The sequence below is a fragment of the Leuciscus leuciscus genome, assembly GCF_965113295.1.
Source record: "Leuciscus leuciscus genome assembly, chromosome: 22".
Taxonomy (NCBI): domain Eukaryota; kingdom Metazoa; phylum Chordata; class Actinopteri; order Cypriniformes; family Leuciscidae; genus Leuciscus; species Leuciscus leuciscus.
In genome coordinates, this window is record NC_138746.1 from 14653352 (window position 1) to 14677160 (window position 23809).

Consider the following 23809-nt stretch of genomic DNA (forward strand, 5'->3'; position numbering starts at 1 on the left):
TCTAAACCTAATAGAGGAAAATTTCCCTTATTTCCATGACACACCAAAACCCTGTTGAGAAACGCCTATACCAGAAATCTACTCCCCCTTTTAGAGATAGAGGGAATGGGATGAGGAGAAAAAAAAATGAGTGTGTTTATTCTCAGCGGTGCTTTGCTAATGAAAGAGTGCATTCTTGTTTTCTTACTGTGTCATTGCGGTTGTGGCGTTGTCATGCTCTTTCTTTTTCCATGTCTGTTTGGCGACCCTCTATGAAGCATCGCCCGAATTGGTGACAAGGACTGAAGATAAAGCCTCCATAAATGTTCAGTAAATCATCTCCTGACCTTTCCTGGCATCGCACACATCGGCACCTGAAATGTTAAAGACAAAAGGAAGATTGAAACTTCCAGTGACGTGATGAAGTACAGTCACAAGTCTCCCTCCTCCTCCTCCGATCCCGTAATCTCTCTTCCTCTCTGTCCAAGTACGTCGTCTTTTCTTCCTGTCCCCGTACCTGCCTAGCTGTGTGAACGCGTAGGGTGGCGGACATTTTGCATATGCGATCCGTCATAGGGGCAGGATTAATGTTGTTTGCTGGCTCCCAAACACAGCTTGTGGTGCACTGTGGGCGACAGGAAACTTGGCCAAGTCTGGCTGCCGCACTGCTGGGTGGAAAATTAACCCTTGGTGGCGGGAGGCTGGAGGCCGTAGCTCAGGTGTCCTTACATATGTTTGTGGTGTCAGGACAAGCCCGGCTCCGGGGCCCCCTGCAGGGAAAGAGCACTACCAGTGAGCCCGCGTCAGAGGCCCGGAAGGGGGAGAAGGGGGAGAGGGATGCGCCTTGGCACTGAGCGCAGCCAATATGCTTCGCTTTTTAAGGCCTCTTTGGCTCAGAAGAGTGGAGGCGCTGATAGTTAATCATATATGTGTATGAAACAGGTTTATTCAGATGTTTTCATGTCATTTCGGAAGAGAGGACGGGAGAGAAAAGGAGGTCCAGTCCCTGCTGGGACACAGGTGTCTTTGTATCTCCTGCTATGCTCACTCAGAAGATCGCACAGTGGGATTATCACGCCGAATTGCCTATTCCATAATTATGGCCCAGCTTCTCGTAAAAACACAGAGAATTAGAAACACCCTCATGCATAGCTTTCCCTGCAAATAACATATTATTCATTTGAGAAATTGCAAAGACCTGGTTAGGGTTTTGATGTGGTATGAAATTATGTTTTTTGACCAGCATAAATAGACTTTTAGTTTGTATACGGCAAAAATTACAGAGAGAAAATAGAGAGATAAAGATAGAATTTGTAACTCGAGGGGCTGAATGAACAATATCCACAGCTGTCGTCATGTCATTGACCTTTACTGTGGCCCACGGTGACCCGTGGTTCTGCATTTAAACTTTTAAATTGTAAACTTGAACCTTGGCATTTCCAAGCCTCTGTGCAGGGGTGTTATCTTACGGGAAAGTGACAGTTCGCAAAACGTAACCAGGAGCGGGCTTCTGTCAGCCTTCTTGAACAAAGCTGGAAAAGAGAGAGAGGACATCTACGACTGGATGTCTTTCATAATCACATTTTCCTGAAACTAGGCTCTGTCTTACATAGAAAAGCTGTGATGCTCTGTCAAAGCGGAGTTACTGTGGGTCAAGTGTTTGGCGGATGATAGAGGAGCTGGATGTTCTCTGCTCGTGACTGCTTAGCTTGACTTCTTCCTGTGCTCTGATCCAAACTCCACCAATCAGTGGATCTGTGTCGCCCTGCTCCGGAGAACCGTGCAAAGGACGGAAATAAAGAAATAAGAAAGAATCACCCTGAGGCTACATCCAACACCTCCACCAGTCTCCCCATCATTTACAGTTGAGGTTTGAAGTTGAACTCTATAATAGAAATGCGCCCATGAAGGGAAACAGAAGTAACTTAGAAAGACAGAACGATAGAAAAGCAGAACCGGGCCAGTCTTTCTACAAGTGAACTATAGTAAGTAAGTATGTATAAGTGAAATATATAGCCTACAGTAAGTAAGTATAAGTAAGGATTTTTTTTTAACAAACTGAAACCAATTATTTATTCAGCAAGGATGCATTAAATTGATCAACAGTTTTCTTTATTTTTTATTGAAAATAAATGCCTTTCCGATCTGATATGGGAAAAGGGAGAAGAGCGAGTTTGGCAATAGGCGGACTTGAACTCAGGTCGATCACATCAAAAGCTACTTTCACGCACCATACTCCTTACAGCCTGCGCCACTGCAAACATTGAATGGAGCGTGTCTTTTTTAATCTTGTGTTGCCCAATCAGGCATTGGTGGGAGGAGTTAGTGTAAATAGCCTTGGCCAACAAGACCACTTAGTGTAAATAGACACTGTTAAGTTTTTTATCAACTTACAGGTTACAAAGGTTATTGTAGCTATGTGGGTGCTCAGTTTTTACTGTCATTACTGTCACTATATTTGGCAAAAAGCTTGCGTTAAAAAATACGAAGTGTTACACACTTCTTTAGTATTGCTAGACTAAAGGCCTGTTCAAACCAAGAACGATAACTATATATGTATATATATATATATATATATATATATATATTAAAAAAAATATTCTTTTTTTTTATTTTTTTATTTAAGCCCTGCACTGAAGGCTGCTGAAAATTAGGTTTTGCCATCAAAATAATAAACTATATATATTATATATTAATTACAAATATTCTTGTATTTTTCCTTATTGAAAATAAGGTATTTTCACCAATATTCTAAATGTTTGTGTTTTTTCCCCTGTAGTTTTTATCAAAACAATTTTTTCAGGTTCTAATATGATGTTATGGCCATTTTTTCATTGGTCTGGCCTTAGGTCCCACAAACCCACAGGCCATCCTTGAGTAAGAGATAGATAAGTAAAGAATAAAAACGAGAAGGAAGAGAGCAACAGAGAGAGAGAAAGCAATAGTCTGTGAGCAATATGCTGACCCGTGAGACAGTGCTGGAGATGGTTGTCCCAGCGAGCGAGATAAAAGCTACATTACATGAAATTAATGGAGGCTGTGTGAGCTGTACATGAATCACTGTTTCAACACTATGAAACAAGTACAAAGCCATGAAGAAATCTAACCACAGCTTCAAAGGTCTGCCATTTAGTCAGTCAGAACAGGCCTGACAGAGGGAAGAGGGGGTTTAGATGAGCAGCTGAGCGAAAGAGTGTAAAACGAAGGTATAGACCTTATTCACAGCAGCGCAAACTTTGATTTTTAACGGAAATGAAAGTGAGGTTGTGAGGGATAGACGTACATTTCTTCAGTGGGTTGTACTGTTATTTAATGTGTTTTTGGATCGTTCTGATGACGAAACACAGCAAAAATATCCTTCCAAGGAATTTCAGTAGGCAAAAAAACTCCCGACAATATGAGCTGTGTAAAATTATAACAAGTGATCTAGATGCTTTATACAGCTTTTTACATTGGAGGCCATTGAAAATGCGGCAAGTCTATCACTCACAGCCTCACTTTCATACCTGTCATGGCGCTGCTGTGAATAAGGTCTATGAGAAGGACAATGCAAGACAAGCACTATGAGAAAGGCACCGTCTGGGAGAAAGAAAAAAAGGTATCGAATCGAATTAAGGGGAGCAGATGAGCATTTGTGCAGCTTGCGTCTCTTCTCTGAGGTGATATCAAACGCGGTTTAATGAAAGTTAAGTAGTTTCTGTGGAGTGCACAGGCCGGAACAGATGAGATCAGGGTGCGGAAACTGTCAGTGCCATTGTTGTGGGTGCACACCGACTGTCTGAAAAAAAAGAAAAGGGAAAAAAAAGAATTGTATGCAGTGTAGATACAAACCACCCACTGTATGCGCCATGTTGACTCATAAAAAAGATGGGGAGTTTTTTTCTTTCCCGCTCCTGCCTTTTTTCTACACTTGGCATGGTCGTTTTGCAAATACATCATTGTAATTTGAAAGTGGCAAGAGGAGATTTATGACAGAATAAGTGGCCTTTTCTGCTGGAATTTATAACGTAGTGGAAAGTGAGCATGTGCGGTTGGGAAGAAGGAGCCGAGGGGATGCTGAATATGTGGAGTGTTAAAAACACTGAATTGTCTCTGCACCTCTTTGATATGAGAGGATTCTGCTCTCTTCAATCACTTCCTTTGCAGACAAAAACAGACAGATTCCTAAAATCTTTCCTCCCACCTTTTGTTCCTTACTGCTGTCTTTTCTTCCCCTGTAGATGCTTTAAAGAGACATCATTTCCTTTCTGTATACATCTCTCCCCCCCCTCTAGCCAACACAATGTCCTAACCAGACCTGACACAAAGCAAAACGCTCTAAATGAGAGTTTTGTCCTGAACAGCCATGACCCTGACAAGTGGCAGGTCGCACATAGATGCCGTAACTGCTACAGGGTTTTAAAAAGAATATTTCTCAATTAACATCTTCTATATATTAAATAATTTTATATTATACTGCAATTATTAATTAATAATTGCTCTATATTCTGAAATAATATATTTTATAGCATACTGTACACTAAAAGTGTGGGGTTGGAAAGCTTTTATAATGTTTTTGAAAGAAGTATCTTATGTTCTGCAAAGACTGCATTTTTTTAATCTAATGTGAAGACAGTAAAAACAGACATATTGTGAAATATTATTACAAATCATATATATTTTCAAATGTAATTTATTTGTGTGATGGCAATTTTGAATCTGCTGCTGGTGTTCAAGAAGCATTTCTTATTATTATCAGTCCTATTAATGTTTTTGTAGAAACTGTGATACATTTTTTTCAGCTTTTTTATGAATTGAAAGTTCAAAAGAACAGCATTTATTTGGATTAGAAAACTTTTGTAACATTATAAATGTCTTTAATGTCACTTTTGATCAGTTTAATTGCTGAATACAAGTGTAGTTTCTTCAAAACAAAACAAAACTTACTGATCCCAGACTTTTAAACAGTAATGTATTGCTGGCAAAATAGTCCAACAAAATGTATCCTGACCAGCCATGTGACATTTTGTTGGACGTTCACTTGTGCTGGTGTCACCCTGGATAGCCCCGCCCACTGTGAAATCTCATTTGTCCAAATGCTTGTTCCATATAACTATCCACCTTTTTCCTGACACACATACTGTGTTTTAGATTCAGGAGAATAATGTAACGCTTGGTATTTTAATGTGACATGTTATAACAAGAATATCTATGGCAAGAGCTGTTTTCAGTCGCTGCATTCTTTTCCGCTTGTTCTTTTTTTTCTCTCTCTCTCTTTGTATTCTGCTGTAACAGCATGAAAAAGACAACAAATACAGACTACATTTGTGGTCTGTTCTCCCGATTTATTTTATGATATATCTCATGAATTATTCAAAGGAATGCACTAAGAATATCTAGTTTTTCTCACTAAATCCTCACGTCTCTTCCCAGTTTTTTTTTGTTTTTTTTTACACAGATGCTTTGAAATGTAATTGTTTCCCTTTTTCACTTCTAATCCCTATTAGCAGTGTTTACTGGAATATTTCTAAAGCAGTTAATACTTATTGTCTGTCAAAATGACAGAAATTACTTTGAAACATTATCACTCAATGTTCCAGTTAATGAACATTTTGGATTAAGGCAACGTATGTTACAAACATATATTACTTCAGTGAAATTTCACACGTCTGCAATATTGCTGCGGAAATAATTGATCTTTTGGGGTTATTCATAGTACTTTGTTAATGCTTTTCCACTTTTAAATTTCCTTTTAATGTTCATCTCAACTTTATGTCGAGATTTCAAATCGCAAACTTCCACCCAGTCAACCAACTGCCAGTGAGATGAATGGTAATAATAGCTTTCTCCAGGTAAAATAAACCTCCTTGGTGTGAACACACAAAACGTCTGGTGGAAGAGAAAGGCAAACAGCTTTCACATTAATTAGATAAAATGACAACCAAAAAGGAACTGCTGGTTTTCAGTACAGTGAACTTTGGTGAATAAGAGTAGGATAGAGAAGATGCAATGAGAAGGGCAGTAAGGTGAGCTGATACAGTCTCTGGTCAGTCACGTGTTGGTGCGGGAGAGGAAGAGTGAGTCACAGTGTGATGTGGCACCTGGGTGCACTAATTAATGCACAGTTCCAGTGGCTGAACATTTAACCTCCTCTTGCATGTATCACCCAGTGGCTCCTCTCACTTCCACAACAATAAACACAAACAAACCATTAGAGACGGTCAGTGGCTCAGGCACTCACCATACGCAGTTTCTTTACAACAAGGGACCTTAGCATGAAATGATCATAACACACATCCCATAACTCCAGCAGGATTTTTTTCACGGGTGGATTGCAGATGCTTAAAAAATCCACATAATATAGCAGGGTGATCTTATTCAGAGCTGGCTTTAAATGAACAATCGGGGAACAGCGATAAACGGGAATATGATGTTTGAAGGCCGGTTACACAAGTGCTTTTCCTGTCACCCTAAAGCGCTCTATCAAGTAGGTCAAAGGTCAACTGAAAGGAATGACAGGAAAAGAGAAAATAGCACTGAGATGTTCTCATTTTGAAAAGAGGCTCAGAGATGCAGAGGTCGCCCCGGGGCGAGGCTGTGGCTTTCTGATCTGCCTTGTGACTGGTGCTGAGGCCTTTCACATGATTCAACCCCAGCCTAACCTTGTCATCATTAAGGTCAGGGTTATTTATCTGTTCATTTCTCCAACACAGAAACAGCCGGGCATCACAGAGAGGTCATGTGTGGTCATAGACCCTGTGAGGAAATTATGAAACATGGAGAGAATGCGAATCATTCTTTTTGAATGGCTTCACAGAGTTAATGGACATCTAAATCGCTTAGTGTTTAAACAGATTTTTTTTTAACATATCGTAACATCAAATGACTTGAAATCAAATGTATAAATTACTGATGCCATCATTTACATTAACATAATTTATTTCTGAGTACTGGTACAAATCAAGGTTGTATGTGAAGGAATTATCTTGGGTTAATCTGTTCAGCATGTTTAAATCTACTGTATGTTTGGATGCAATCTGCCACCTTCCTTTTCTTAATTTTCTTGCCTTTAATGTTGTTCAACACCTTCAGATACAAAATCAATGTGCCATAAATACTGACAAATTTAGCATTCACTTGAATGAATCACAATCATCTTCTTCAACCTAGCGTATTTTCCGCTGTATTGTGTATGTGATTTCGCTTGGGTGTAATTTGGCGATCTTCATAATATCCGCTTCGATCTTTTCCTGTCATCTTTGCCTCGGTTGTCTGCATGGGTGTTTGCCATCCAAATTTTAAAATATATTGGGCCCTATTTTAACGATCTGAAACGCAAGTGTCAAGCGCAAAGCGCAAGTAACTTTGTGGGCGGATCTCCGGCGCTGTTGCTTTTTTCCCGGCGGGATAAATGCCTCTTGCGCCCGGGGCAAATCTAAAAGGGGTTGGTCTGAAGTAGCTTCATTATTCATAGGTGTGGTTTGGGCGTAACGTGAAATAAACCAATCAGAGCGTTCTATCTATCTATCATAATATCTATCTATCATAATAATGTATGATTTGCAAAAATGAAAACTGCTGCTTCTGTGTAGATGAGAGAATCAAAGTGCGCGTTGTGCTCACGCTACATTGATTATGGCCAAGCATGCGCCCTTAAAATAGCATATGAATAACATGCGCAACGCGCCACTGACTTTAAACTATTTTTTCCTGGTTAGTGGCGAAGCGCAAGTGTATTTCTTAGTTAACCGACGTGCTTCTGTGGAGGGAAAAGTCCGCTTTGCGCGGGTGCAAAATAGGAATGATACATGCATCGGTGTACAAAGTCAATTGCGCTGGGTGCAAGATAGGGCCCATTGAATTGAAAACAGTTGTTTTAAATTAACAATTATATATCTTAATATGACCAATTTTACTGCATTTTTATCAAATACATGCAGCCTTTGTGAGCATAAGAGACAAAAACATAAAAAAAAAAATCGTACCACTGATATAGGGCAAAAGAAACATCAGTGTTGTAATATGGTATATCAAACTGTTATCCCTGATAATGATCTATTCTAATGAGAAGACACTCTTACTAATGTCATTGCTCTGAGTTCAGCTCCACTGCTTTACATTAGGCTTGATCCTCAAGCATAATAATCCTGTCTTGCTCTTAAAAATCTAAAACACACAAACTGCCAAAGTCATTTGAAAAAAAGAAAAAACCTTAATTAAGTTCATCTGTGCAAACATTAACCTTATAAGAGGCTAAAGAGAAGGAAGAATGAAAGAAAGTGTATGTGTGAGAGAGAGAAATTCTATGGATGGAGAGAGATCGGGGGAAGGTTAATGAAGGAGGGCGAAGTTGTGTTTGCTTAGAACTTTGCGACGGAGACGGAGGAGGGGGGCAAAGGATATCTTTCACGGAGAACCTCACACACGTCCCTCGGTTTTACCCGAAGTACTGCACAAACAGGATCCAAATGACAAGGTGACACTGGGAATACACTACTACGTGACCGCCGCTGGAATTGCCTTCATCCGTTTAAGATGACTGCAGCCACTGTGGACACTGTTGCGCCATTAGAGAGATCTGGAGAATAAGCCACGGAGATAGCAGAGATTATCACGGCCTGTGTGTTCAAAGACCTCCCAAGGGCACAATGACAAGCCACACCGCTGAGACTACAACACGAAGAAATCTGATGATGCATTATTAAACTGCTCATCGTTATGTTACTGCTGTTCCTAAATTGTGCAACATTTAAAGGAGTAGTTCACAAAAAAAAAAAACCTGTCATCATTTACTCACCCTGATGTTAGTGAAATGTTCCTGCTGTTTTTTTGTTTAGTTTTTTTGTTGCTTTTTGCCATAAAAAGAAAGTAGATAAGGATCAAGGCCTGTCAAATTCAAACTCAAAAAAAGAAAGAAAGAAAAAAAAGACAAGAAAACCACTTCTACACTCTATGAGTTGTGAAATTACCTTTTTATTTTATTTTATTGGGGAACTGTGCCTACTGCGGATGTAATATTTAAATTTTGAAGAGTTCAACAATTTTCATTCTGCTTATTTGTTTCTTTTATCTGTCCATTTGGTCTTTGGTCCACCTAAAGTAAAATGTATACTGCATTACCATCTGCTCCTTCTCTCTCCTTGTTAAGGTAAAATGAACAGAGGCGGACAGAGTACACAGCTTCATTACTTGAGTAAAAGTACAGATACCCCTTGCTAAATTTTACTCAAGTACAAGTAAAAGTACTACAGTCAGATGTCTACTTAAGTAAAAGTACTGAAGTACTTGTTTTTAAAAGTACTTGAGTATCAAGAGTACAAGAGTACATTTTCTAAATATTGCATTACTACTGCCACAGTGCTTACATTGGTAAACACAGCAAACACTTGAAGCGAAAACTATCATTAAATTGTTCAGCAAATTGAAATAGTCTGGCGAGGTGGGGCCACGGGTTGGCACATTCCCGGGAGCGATATTTTTTTTCCTAGGATGGTAGGGGAAGACTCATGAATATTCATTAGGGAAGTCATCCCTGATTGGTCTGATAAACTACCCCCTAACCCCACCCCTAAACCTACCCATCACTGGGGTTAAGACCAATCAGGGATGACTTCCTAATGAATATTCATGAGTCTTCCCCTACCATCCTGAAAAAAAAAAAAATCGCTTCCCGCGATGGACCTTCATCCATTGTTTCGTCCATGGTTTCGTCTCTTATCTAAATCTGACCATGGAGTTGACTTTGGCGGAAAGCTGAAGGTGATTGCTGATAGGCTGTCCCAATCAGTGGCGCCTGCACAATCCAATCACGTTTGAGAGGGAAACAACAAATCGAGGGTTTCCGAGATTTTTCTTTTTTCCTTTTTTTTTTTTTTTTAGAAGAAGTAATGGGTACTCACGGTTATGGATAGAAATGTAGTGGAGTAAAGAGTACAATATTTGCCTCTCAAATGTACTTGAGTAAAGTCATGAGTACTCCCCAAAAATGATACTCGAGTAAAGTACAGATCCCTCAAAATTGTACTTAAGTACTGTACTCAAGTAAATGTACTCCGTTACTGTCCGGCTCTGAAAATGAATGAATGAACGAATGAACGAACGCTAGATTTATGTAAGGAAACATGTATGTCTATGGGCGGGTTCACACTTTAATTAGTCTCAACAATAAAAGAAGCAGCAGAAGTCTTTTCAGTGTTTGACGTGCCAGGAAACTTCTTCAGTTTTTCTTCAAATTACATTAAACAACACCGTTCAATGTGAGTGTCAGAAAGGTCAACAACCACTAGGCATTGTACATGTGTTGATGTAAATGTTTTAAATTTTTATGCATGTGGATTTTATTCAAAGCATCTTAAAGGCTTTTGTGGACCAAGTTCGGTTCCGCATCAGTAAACTGCACTCGAGTCCACATGAAAAGGTGTTCTGGGGTATGGTTCATCTCACCTTTAGTACGGTTCACAATTGAAGAAAAAAAGGCCTTGCAGTGCATTTAAGGTATATGTTTTATCATTTCATGTGCTTCCAAGGAATCAAAACAATGACCTTTGCATTGCCAATTGAGCTACACTGTAGCAGCACATAACATATGTTGTAATATGCTAACAAGAAGAAAGCTTTGACTGGATGTTTTGAGGGCCCAGCAGAGCATGTGATGTACCCTGTTTGACAGCCCAAAGCTCCTTTTATGAGTTTTGGCCATTTGGGCTTTTGTGAGACAGTTAAGATGATATGTTATGTCTCCCGGCAGAGCCACCTTTGGCTGAGTGAGATCTGAGCTAGCCAGGACCACACGGGAGATGACATTTCCATGTCTGTTTAGATAGAGGTGTGGTAGACACGTGTCTCTCTACCTGATCGAACTGATAGACAGAAATATATTCATGACTTTCTGCCCTGCTGTTTTCTGTAACAGAATTTGATTTTTACAGCCCTCCAATTAAGAAATGATTACATATTTATTTGAACCCCTCCTGACAAAGATGATTATTTAATTTGGCAGATGAATATATTAACTGTGCATTGATCAACTCTGCTCTCTAGTGCACAGTGGAGAAACATTACCCTTCTTGGCGAGCTTTTCAACTACCATGGCCTTCATACCAACACACACAAATACACACATGGACTGTCACTATAAAGCCAGCGGTGCAGGGGTTAACGCTGCTGAGAGCTTTTGCCCAGTGGATTGTTTATCGACTGAAAGAGAAGGTCTTCTTTCTCTGGGCCAGTTAAGTCAGCCTCCCTTTTGTTTGACGCTGCCCATTTGAGGAAAGCTTATCCCTGACCTTCTGCCGCCGAGACTGATGACAAGGACAACGCGCACTAACCTTGACATTCAGTGGGCTAAATGGCTTTTTCCACTAGCAGTCAGCAAACCAGAAGACAGGCAGCAAGAGGCCAAAAACTAATGAATCTATACCAGAAAAAAACTTAGCAAAGCCACATTCTTTAAAGGAGCAGTTTTTACAAAAGAAGTGACACATATACAGTACATAGTGCATATGTCTCTGTGCAGTTAAGTGAATCAGTACACGCCAGGACTGGGGGGAAAAGTCTATGGAAAAGGGGTTAACAACACCAGTGACTGTATTAGAGTCACTGGAACATTTGCATAGAAATGTGACTGTATGGCACTTTTATACATTCAAAATTTGTGCTCCATTGCATTTAAACAAATTGGGTCATACAGCATATTGAAACACATAACAGTTGTTAGATCATGATTACAAAAAGTTGTTATGCTTTCAAAACGGTACAATAATTACACACATTTAAACATACCAGAATGGAGACAAACCGAATGCGAGCTTGATGAAGCAATGACTAACAATGGTAAAACAATGGTTAACAATATCCAACAACATCAATTAATCAACTGTTAAAACAGCATAGACATGCTTTAAGAAACTACAGTACCATTCAAAACTTATGGTAAAAAGTCTCTTATACTCACCCAGGCTGCATTTATTTGATCATGAATACTGTAAAAAACGTAATATTGTGAAATATTATTACAATTTAAAATAACTGTTTTCTATTTTAATATATTTATAAAGTGTAAAGTTTTTTCAGTGATTGAAAAATATCATTATTGTTAATATCAATGTTGAAAACAGTGTTTGTTGAACAATTTCGTGTGACGTGTTTTGTAACACGTCACTTTTGGCCAATTTAAATGCATCCTTTTAATGCATCCTTGCTAAATAAAAGTATAAAAAATTTAATTAAAAAAACCCTAAAAAAAACAAACAAAACGTACTAATCACAAACTTTTGAGTGTAAATCGGTAAAATTTGCTTTTATGCTAAATCTAAGAAGGTATGATGTCAGTCAAAATAATGCATTATGGGACTGTATTGCATAAGGTAGTTAGCTAAACAAACTGTATCCAAACCAGTGCCCAGATACACAAACATGAGTCCACACACACATGCACTCGCTCGCACACAGACACACAGACACACAGACACACACACACAGACACACACACACACACACACACACACACACACACACACACACACACACACACACACACACACACACACACACACACACACACACACACACACACACACACACACACACACACACACACACACACACACACACACACACACACAAACAAACAAACAAACAACAAATGCAGTAAACACCCCCAACCCAAAGTCACAGGGAAAGACTATCTCGGGGGGAGTTTTCAGGAGAGCTCTGCTTTATGACTGCTGTTGTCAGAGCACTTAGCGCCATGTCCTTTGTTTCTAATGAGATAAGACAGTGTCAGATGGATACAGTACTAACCTTTCTGCTTGTTTACAGTGCAGAAGAACAGGATGGGGGGGTGACCTCTCTAAAGTTTATGGTCCAGCTTGCCAGACAGCTCTGTTTCTAATGAGAGGCCTTGTGGGAGCGTGTCACAGCGCCTCTGCTTGGCACACTGAGAGTGTTCACAAACAGGAGAGAGAGAGAGAGAGAGAGAGAGAGAGAGAGAGAGAGAGAGAGAGAGAGAGAGAGAGAGAGAGAGAGAGAGAGAGAGAGAGAGAGTTGGCTGTTTTGCTCTATAGGCAAACACAAACACTTAAGATTTAAATCTTTAATTTTGGGGTGGTGTGTCAATGTAATGCACTAATTTAGTTGAATTAATATTAATAAAAATTGCAATAAAAAACAAAACAACTTAATTCATTTTACCAGCATTGAATCAGTTTATCCAACTACTTTTTAACTTTGACACAACATCTACAAACAAGCCACTTATGGTGCAAGAAGCTGAAAAAAGTGAGACACAACTTTTATACTTTCTATTCATCTGAGAATTCTGAGAAGAAAAAAAGGAGAAAAAAAAATCACGGTGTCCTCGCAAATAATAAGCAACACAAATGTTTTTAACATTGACAATAATAGGAAATGTTTCTTGAGCAAATCATCACATTACAATGATTTCATGAAGGATCATGCGACTCTGAAGACTGGAGTAATGAAATCAGTATAATATATATATATATATCAAATATATGTGTGTGTGTGTCTGTATTTTTTAATTGTAATCATATTTGTTATTAAATGATTTACTCTTCTGCCATAAATAAATCAAATAAAATCAAATAAATAATATTCAATTTAAATTGATAAAGCACCTTTCACAAGATCAAGGTCTTTCTACAGAGAAAATGTAATGTAATGAAAATAATGTAATGTGTTTAAATTGACATAAGTATATGCCATTAATTTGATTAATTAATCATCATAACATTTGATTAATTAATCTTAATATTTTAAGTAGGTTTACAACCCTAGATGTGGAAGGAAAAATAAATAAACTTAATTTTTTACCTTCACCTGTGAAGAAAGACATTCATAAGAAAGATGTTAACAACTTTTTTTTAAAGAAATCTGGAAATCATACCAGACAACATAATCTGGTTTTGATACAGTGAGGTTTACTGTAACCCCTCAGCCAGCCTGCCACCCATGAAGGTGTCTGACCTTTGACCGTGGCGTTGTAGAGGGCTGATAGATAGAACAGAGATCAGCTTGCGGTGAGGCAGAAGAAGACAGCGCTCTGGCAAGAGCAGAAGCAAACTGAAGCAAAATAAACACTCTCTCATATCCCTCTTCTCCTCTACTGTAACTTAATCAAGTTGCAGACAGTATGTGTATCTTTTTTTGGCAATGTGTCTCTGTTCTATATCCGAGAGAGGCTGGGATGTCAGGGGCCAGTCTCCTCTCTTTATGAGGCCACGCTGCTACAGCCCTTCTGCACTCCAGCCCAACAGGACATCTGCTGCACTCTCCCAAATACATCATCCTGTCCGCCAGCCGCTCCCAGGACACCCCCCCCTCTCCCCTCCCCTCCCGCTCGCCTCGCTCTCTTTCTCCTAGCACAAGGTGGGGGAAAGAGGGGGGCCAGATGTGTAGACAGAGAGTCCTTGTCCAGCAGAGGTCAATGGATCTAACAGAGCTACTTTCTGTAAGGAGCTGAAAGCCTTCTACTGCAGCTCTCCATCTCGCCACTGTCATGGGACGCCCGAGCGGAACGCTGAGTCAACCTTTCTACAGGCTGCGAAACAGTTTAGAGTGGTGGATGAAATTAAGATCACAACCTGCATCCTCCCTCGCTTGTCTCAAGGTTTTAAGGGTGGTTAACGCCAGACCCCAGGTCCACCTCCCCTGCCAAGGAGTTCATCCACACTCCCCGATTCTGGATGGGAATGACACATGTATGCCATTGCGCGAGAATCCGGAGTGGTTTATGCTTTCAAGCGCATTTTATCTGGCTGTTTCAAAGCTGCCGCTTTCAGTAATTTGTGGACGTGTGACGAGTGAAAGGGTTAAACAATCACCTTAATGTAATCTTGTTTACTGCTCTGCCGCATGAGTAAATTATTTCACACGGGCTCCGGCCCACTCAACATATAAAAGCTGCCTTATCACTGACACGGCCATTTGCGGTGGCTTTACTGTGCAAAAATTATGAGTCATACTTTTACAGGGCTCTCCAGTTTTGACGGCCTTTTTAATCCCTGAACTCTGCTGAACTGTACATTTCCTTAATTGCGGCGCAGCTTGTAACCTCTGTAATTGGCCTTCCTCCTTTACCTCTGCTTTGAGATGTCTAGACAGAAAGGATATAAAAAAAAAGTTGAGGTGAAATGCAAGAATAGAGATGGACGGAGCGAGGGAGGAAAAACAGAGAAGGATGGATTAAATTTAGAGAACACTTCTCCTGCCCAAACATAATGAGCTCCTCGTAGAGTAGAGGTATTATTTTAAGGGAAGAATAAACGGACAGGCTTAGTGCGATTAGGCTCCTCCTACTTTAATGTGATTTGGTTTTTGACACCTGGATTAATCCTTGATTGATTTATTGACCAGGATAGTGAGGTCCACACACTGAAATGAAATACTGCTGTTAAGTTTGTAGCCCTAAAATTTGGAAAAGAATTTGCATTTTAGCTATATGTTCTAATGTATGTTTAGAATAGTGGTTCTCGATTTATGAGTAAAAAAGTATGTGGTTAATAAATTATAAACAGTCATTTCTCAAATGTGAACAGGGCCGCTGATAAGGGGGGATCAGGGGGGACGGGGGAAAGTTTTGGAATGGTTAGAACGATTCCAGGGGCCATGATCACATAGGGGACCGGATCTATATTTATTCTCATGTAACAACTTATGTTTTTAGAGCACAAAACATATACAAAACAGGAAAATCTGTTATATAATATTCACCAGATCTTATTTTACTCACATACTGCAAATTTCAATTCTAAAATCCCATTACAAAATCCAGAGGGAATCAGTGGTGGATTAGCCCTCCAAGTTGGCCAACAAATTGACGTCATGACTGAACAGCTTTAAAAGCTTAAATATTCATATACAATGCTTTTAGAATGGAAAATTTTACTTTTAACAGCTAAGTCATCCTTAATGTAAGGCCCGACTAGGCTGTCCTATATAACAAATAAAGGAAAAAAATACCAAAATCATATGCTCTCAATCAAATCCATTAGGTAAATACGCACATACAAAATCAAATATCCTCAGTTCCTTTAAATGTAATAATGCTCCACGTATAGTCTCCTGATGTTTTTCTTTCTCTCTGGCAATGGAGTTTCTGCTAAGGGTTAGATGTGTATATGACATAAACCAGTGGCTGGGCCTGCTCTTTGACAAGGCCAGAAGTGTGTTTACCTAGTCATATTGAATCCACACACTGGCCAGAGGAGGGTCAGCAGGAGGCCAGCACATCCCACCCCACAGTCCTGCTATTCATCCCTGTCACTTACGGACAGGCCACACCCCTCACTCTGTCCTTCCTCTCTTTCCCAACTCTTTTATATGGAGATGGTAAGTAGAGGTCTTTTTTAAACTGAACACTCCCAAGTTTAGACCACAAATAAATCAGACACATATACCAGTGATGAATAAAAATTTCTTGGGAAGAGCTTCATTAGCTCTGTGTAATGAGTGAACAACCTAAACGTTCAAAATGTCTTTTACAAATACACAAGCTGAGTTTGTATCACCAGACTGTGTGTGGAAATGTTTACTTCATCTGTGTGCAAGTATGCAGTTTCAGTTGTGGCCGTCACGGTGGAACAGACTGACCTCTCAGTGTCAGGTGGGTGGAGATGGTGTTGAGCATGACCTTGTGAGAAATGCCACTCTGGTTGGTCCGCTATCTATCTATCTATCTATCTATCTATCTATCTATCTATCTATCTATCTATCTATCTATCTATCTATCTATCTATCTATCTATCTATCTATCTATCTATCTATCTATCTATCTATCTAATCTCTAGTCTTAACATGTTGAGTGTTTAGAGGTTGAACTAGTCTCTAGAGACTAATGGACTGGAGATCATTCTTAAGTGCTTAATGAAGACATATATACTTCTGACATGAAATTCATTAAAGTGTTAATGTTTAAATTACAGAACAATTTGACTGTCACTATTACTTCAATTACAGCAACAATAATAATTCTAACAATGACAATTATACACACACACACACACACACACACACACACACACACACACACACACACACACACACACACACACACACACACACACACACACACACACACACACACACACACACAAAAATAACAGAAATGTAATATTAATAATAATACTAATAATAATAATTATAATTATTATTTCCAACAATATATGGATATAATAATTATTATAAATTATTTATATCTGGCATTTTTGGTCACCATAAATCAGTATTCACTCACAGTTTAGAGTAGTTTCATACTGACCGTTACTCTTATGACTACCTAAACAGTAATTACCCCACTCTCTGCATGTATAAATCAGAAGCCTGAACCTGGCAGCCCCCGGTGCACATTAATGGCCTTTCTTCAAGTCCTGTCTCTCTGACAATAGAGCATCACTGAAACGCCTGTCGTCCAAACAAAGAGCCTTCTCTCCCAGACACCGGGGTCATGCTCTGTAGTGATGAACCTCGCTGTCACGTGAATACAATGTGATTCCCCCATGTGAATAACAGAATACCAGAGAAAGACAAAGGGAAAGAGAGAGCTGGATGTGTGATGCTATTTTGTGTTGCTGTCATGACTATGGATCAAAAGAGCATATCTGCAGAATTATAACACTGCATGTACTAGAATGCTGTCATTATAATCAGCAAAGTTGTCTACACTGAAAGCGAGTGAACAGCCAGCATTGTTTATTATAATGGGAGCACTCTAGTTTGTCTCGCTTGCAGTGTAGCTGGGGTGTAAGCGGTGAGAACTCTGCATGTCCTTGGTCCTGTGCTGTCTCTGGCTGAGATTTATGATCGTCTGGTCTGCTGCTGCATGCACTTGGTTCTGATAATTAAAGGGGTCATTATTAGTTAGCTGCCTATGCAGAGTAGGGCAGCGTGAAAGGTCAGGAGGAGGCACCGAGAACCACAGCCATTCCTCACCTCTCCCAGTAGAAACGCGGTCACCTCACCCATAAAACGTCTACACTGTCACTCTCTCCTCTGCCAGCTGAAACTGCACAAGTGTTTATGGAAATCACTGTTTCAGTACAATGGTTGGAAAAGCTAGTGCTGTGAAAAACAATAAATAAACAAACAAACAAACAAACAAACAAGTAAATAAATGCAAAATTGGTCAAATTTGAAGTAATGTTATGATGCCTGGTTATTGTGATGTTACAGGAAAAAAAATTAAGTTAATTTTAAGTTTCACACAAAACTACTGTCAGTTTTTTATATTGTATATATATATACACACACACACACACACACACACACACACACACACACACACACACACACACACACACTCACACTCACACATATATATATATATATATATAGCGCAAGTACTGTGTATTATATTTATATTTAAAGATTGCATATGCATAAAATTGTATGACCAAACAATTATCATAGAAAGCTCTCTCTATTACATTATTTTAATACTTTATATTACTTATTTATTTTCTTTATTCATGGGTCACTGTTGTACTGCTCCCTTCAACACACATCCAAGAATGTGGGCATTTTGATCTCCATTAAACTTTCTCACAGACAGTAAAATATCAAATCACAACGACACAATTTGCCCATTGTCATTTGTTTTGCCAGTTGTCACTGGCAAGAAAAACAAAAGCATGTAATATTGGAAAAATCCATCAAGCCATGAATATAGCATGAAGAGCCAGCATATTTTCTATGTGCATTATCTATGACACAAAGGCTGCAAGGAGATGCAACCCCAGGGCTCTGAGATCCCTCTCTCTCCATCCAGCCGGCAGCAGAACCCAACCCTCTGCCCGCCAGCCTGCACACAATCATAATCACCATAATAACAATAATAATAAAGTAAAGGCATACCGGGCTGGCAGCAGTCTTAGCACACCTCAATCAAATTACACGGATGCACGAGGAACATGTCACCCTTGGATTTTTCATTTGCATAAAACAATTACCCCACGGACAGTGGGTTCAATGTCGTCTAGACTACATGCTTCAGATGGTGTCATCAGCCCCAGACACAGTAGACTGCCTATAAATTAGCAATGAGCTGAGCATAGCCAAGATGCATTATAGTGCTTATAAACCCTGAGAATTTATTTAAATAGATAACACATATGCAAATCTCCCTGGCTGGCATGGCAACGATCTTGATAGTGGGGCTCCATATGTGCAAAGAGGGCAGCTGGGAGCGGTGGGCTAAAATGAACCCTGACACCTTATTAGTGTATACACTGGACACTCATTAACTTCCACTGACCTGACCCGGCAAAGCTCTGCCTTCTTTTAAACCATAACATGCTGGTATGAAAGCAATACCAGTGTTTTGTTGAAAATGCTTCCCTTATAATGACTTTCTATGCTGAGTGATCGAGGCCTTGAAGCTGCGTTCTCACTGGGACAGCATTTAGTACTGACAGCGAAAGAGTGATAAAACATGGAAACAATTGACTTAGCAGAATAGGACAGGACTTGCTACTGCCAATACATACTTGACATGCTGCTGTGAGCAAGCAAGACATATTGCTGCTGTACAATATAGCGTACATGAATTACCCGTAGCAGATCTATACAGGTGGAACTGGGGAAGGGGGAGGGTTTCTGAAAGCATGTTGCACTGTTAAGGCAAATGCTAACCAGTATTTGAAGTTTAAGCAGCAAGCTCATTGGCTACTGATACAGCAGGAACCTATTAGCCTACGCCATCTAGTTTCATTACAGAACTTTGTATGTCTTTGAAATTGCATTTCACATCATATTTAGCTAAAAATAGTAAAATATATATTTTTTATTCCTTGTGATTTCGTCTTTGCTAACAGCTCAAGCTAACAGCAACTCCTGCTAGCTTAGCATAACGTTAACTGGATAAAAGAAAGCTAAAACAAGATACCATGATAACGTGACATTTTTAATTAGGTATTGAGGAAGGGAGATAGGCTCTTGTGTGACACAGATAACTGTTAATGACTCTGGTCCTGTAGGTATATGAATTATTGTGTCACGATTAAGCTGAAATGTACATTATTAAATATAACTACACTACTGAAGAACTTCTCAACGGTTAGATCTTCTCATTCATTTCTCTCTCTTTCTGTCAGTGGAGTAGGAAGGGACTTTTATCTTAACATCTTCATGTACTGCAGGGCATTTTCTGCACCTCCCCATACAAACAATCACCACCATCACGATTCCCTTAATCAATACACAGAATGTAGAGGATAAAAAAGAGAGATTGGAGAACTCACATGGGAGAAACAGAATTTTCCTTTCATTTTTTATTTAATCAGTGGTTTATATTTATTTATCTATGTATGTGTAAGGGAATCAGCCGTAGTTGAGTAAGTAAAGTTTGCTAAACAATGTATTTGGTGTAATTGTTTATTAAGAGCTGCAGATCATTTATTGAGCTGTGTGCCAACATGTGTTCGTGTGTTTGTTTATTTGACCTCTTGGCCTCTTTATGTTGTTGCAGGGAAAAACGACATAGACATATTTGTCTGGCGGTCCACACAAAAGAGAATAGGCCCACTTACCCTTCCATTACTCCACTAAAAAGTGATGTACCAGTCCATTAAAAGAACTCTACGTCTTTGTTTTTCATTCTCTCTCATCCCTTCATTTTAGCAAAGTGCACGTGAAGCATCTGTGAACAATGCTTTCTTGAGCTTGTAAATGTCATTAGCAACGATTTGTGTTTTTTTTTGTAGCATTTCTCAGAGCACCTCATAAACCACCCTCCACTTCCCCTCCCAAACCACTCCGGCCCCCATCCCTGCCGGTTGTCCTCGAAGAAGTTGAGCGTTACATCCGCCATCCAGAGATTTTACAGTGGATTCTTTATCTGTATAAACATAGCAGGTAATGGTGGCTGTTTATTGTATGACGTGCCCCCATGCTAACTTTTATGTCTTTATTGCTCGCATACCAGTTGCCTTGTTTATGTGTCTGTGTTCCCAGCCACTGCCCTTGAACTTAACCCGCTGTCACCCTTGCCAGTTCCCCACCCCCCTCTGCGGGCTCCATCCGTGAGCCCTCCTTCCCCAAATCTCTCAACCCCCTCTCTTTTAGGGATTGTGAATGCCAGAGAGACAGAAAGAGAGAGAGAGATAAGAGGTGCACTGCAAATTTTGGGAGCCCCCCGTGAGCCATAAGAGGAAGTCCAACTTATGTGGTGATGTAATGCATAGGTATTTGTATCAGGGTGAAATAGTATCACAGATGGAGACAGAGAGTGGTGATTTTCAACAGACATAAAATTGTATTATATAGAAAAATGATATTATATAGACATAAAAGGTATAGGGAAGCAATTCTGTGATTCTATAATACAATTATTCTTAAAGTTTCATCTGCATCACCAGAATACAGCCAATTAATTGGTCTTAAAAGACTGATTTGTCTTTGCCTCTCTCTCATACAGATTGTTGAAAAGTCTAATTGAGACTGTTTTTTTAAATGGACAGATTCACAAAATTATTTAATGAATCCACTTATTTTAGAATCTGCTAAGGAGTTTTTGTAATATTTATTACATTTACCTGTTCACCCTTCATTCATTCAAATAGCCAGTAAAAATATGACTCTGATTAAATCATAAATGACATTATAGTTTGACAATAGTTTAACTACTTCCAATCATGGTTAGCTTGAATCTTAGAAAGCCACAGTTTCAAATGATTGTCAAATGAAACACTGCACCTTTCATACGGCTTTTATGCCAAGTACAATCTCTCTAGATAGGCAAATTTAACCATGACATAACGGGCACAGAATACTGTGAAGAGGCCCCCACATAGGGTTGGGGACCGTGGGGGTGTCCCGTACATCAGTGAGAGAGAGGAGCATCTGATGTCTTGGAGGTAGAAGGGTAATTAATACAAAGATGGGGAGTTATGTGCTGAATATTCCAGTAGAGTGACAAGGCCTCCGTTGACAAGCTTTTGCTCACATGAAAAGAAAGAAACAAGCAGGGGAAGGGGGGAGCGAGAAAGAGAGAGAGAAAGAAACAGAACAACGTGACATCCCCCGGCCAGAGCTCGAGGATTAACGATGAAAAGAAACAAAAGGACAACAGTAAACAAAAGAGTAGAGGCTAAAGAGGGCTCCCCTGATTTCTCTTCCCTCTCAAGGAGTGAGAGAGGAAGACAGACGGAGGGAATGAGCAAGAGAGGAGCTCCTCTTTTGGGACGGACACGTATGGATCTATATGCATGCATACAGTGGCCTGGTATTGTGAATCAAGCAGAGCTAAATCAATGTCAGAGCTCAATCAATATTTAGTCCCATGTGTTCCTCATTGCTCTCCTGCACTTGGCCTCACCTTCCCCATGCTAACATCACCAGGACTTTCACATGTGGGTCAATACACACCAACGAGCCAAGGCCGAGCAGTAAATCCATTAACCTGCTGTGTTTTAGTTAGAAAGGGGAGAAAAAAACTTCCGAGAGGTATAAACAAGGACAAGAAGAATGAATCAAGTCCAAACAGAGTATGCAGGTGTTGAATTTCAGTAAATACTGAGGCTATAGGGGAGTCTTTCAGTTAGGGAGACATATGTTGGCACCTAGTGCAGGAACTCTGGACACTGTCTGTGTCTGCTGGTTTGATTTGGTTTGGTCTGGGGGTTGTGTGAATTTAGACGTGTGGTATTAGAGAGTTGTTACCGCTACCCTTTAAAGTTATCTATGTTTACCAGCAGCATATGGGTTGGCCTGTCTCTCTTGCCTTGGGCTGTAGACACAACAACACTGCTTGTTAGTGACATCTGCTGGGAAGAGCTGGCTCTCTTGTCTTTCAACCCTTACTGAAGTGAGTCCAGCCCCTGTCAACGTACCCTCAACTCCCCCCAACTTCCCACCCCTATATGTCCCTTACCTGGGTGATGAGTAGACGCTCCTTCCTGCATGCACACAATGTCCTCTTTGCCTTGTTCTGTAACCTGTCCCCCTGTCCTGTCTCCAAATCTCATACCAGGGTAAGGTAGAGGTGTCTGCATTCCTGGCACTTTCCCTTCTGTCCTGTCCAGACCTGTCCGATTCAGAAACAGTGCTAATGCACACAAGTATGCAAGAAGGCAAAGTATGCAAGAGAGCATATGTGAGGGTGTTCTGTCGTCATTAGTGGGCTACTGTGTTTATTTTTAAACATGCACCTCATCTTGATTAATCTTGATCTTAAGAAGCACCAAAATATTGTGTCATTTTTGAAGAACTCTATTTGTCTATGAAACAAACCCACTCACATACATTTACAAACAATTTCTAGAAGTGCCAAGGTGCATTCAGCCATCTAATTTTTGACTTCCTATTTCCTGAACCTTGTTGTCGACAATATGTTAGCTTCTTCGCTACACCTCCCACTGGATGCTAAATAAATTGTCATTATTTGATAGCAGCCTGTCCTCTGCAGTCATCTGAAAGGCAGCAGTCACTCAAACTGTCACTGCTATTGTTTAAGGTCATAAAAAAACATGAATCAAACTCATCATTCACCTGGACACAGTTAAACCTCAGCTCACAGTTAAACAGTCACACAGAAGACACATAGAAGAGTAAAACATCTTTTGTAATTGTTGTCTGTAAGTTGTCTCACATGTAAGGTCTAGTCCATTGTAGCTTATTCTGGCCAAGAAGCTCCCACTTAGACAGATAGAGGCCTTTGGTTTTGTTTTTATATGCCGTTTTGGATAAATCTGAAACAGATGGAAGCACAAAGGTATTGTACAAAAAGTTTTTGCACAGAGGAAATGTATTGTAAACTGTGATCAGAGTCCCTCCATCCAGAATTACTGATTATTTCACAGATGTTAAACAAAAGACCACACATATTATACAGATTTTT

The 23809-nt window shown here is 39.7% G+C and overlaps 1 protein-coding gene across 4 annotated transcripts in view; it reads right to left on the minus strand.

The window, feature by feature from the left end:
• LOC309487264 (uncharacterized protein) overlaps positions 1-23809 on the minus strand; it is a 315296-nt gene that overhangs the window by 14568 nt on the left and 276919 nt on the right. Inside the window, exons 7-11 of one of the 4 annotated variants that reach the window (XM_082154875.1) lie at positions 23561-23660; positions 22844-22996; positions 12760-12895; positions 11912-11939; positions 188-353 (exon numbers count right to left, since the gene is read on the minus strand). In XM_082154875.1, the coding sequence (XP_082011001.1) occupies positions 12847-12895; positions 22844-22996; positions 23561-23660 (302 nt within the window). In that variant the 3' untranslated portion in view covers positions 188-353; positions 11912-11939; positions 12760-12846. Of the gene's footprint in view, positions 1-187; positions 354-11911; positions 11940-12441; positions 12896-22843; positions 22997-23560; positions 23661-23809 lie in introns of those variants that run through there. The other 3 variants (XM_082154876.1, XM_082154877.1, XM_082154874.1) reach the window with 3 other exon arrangements.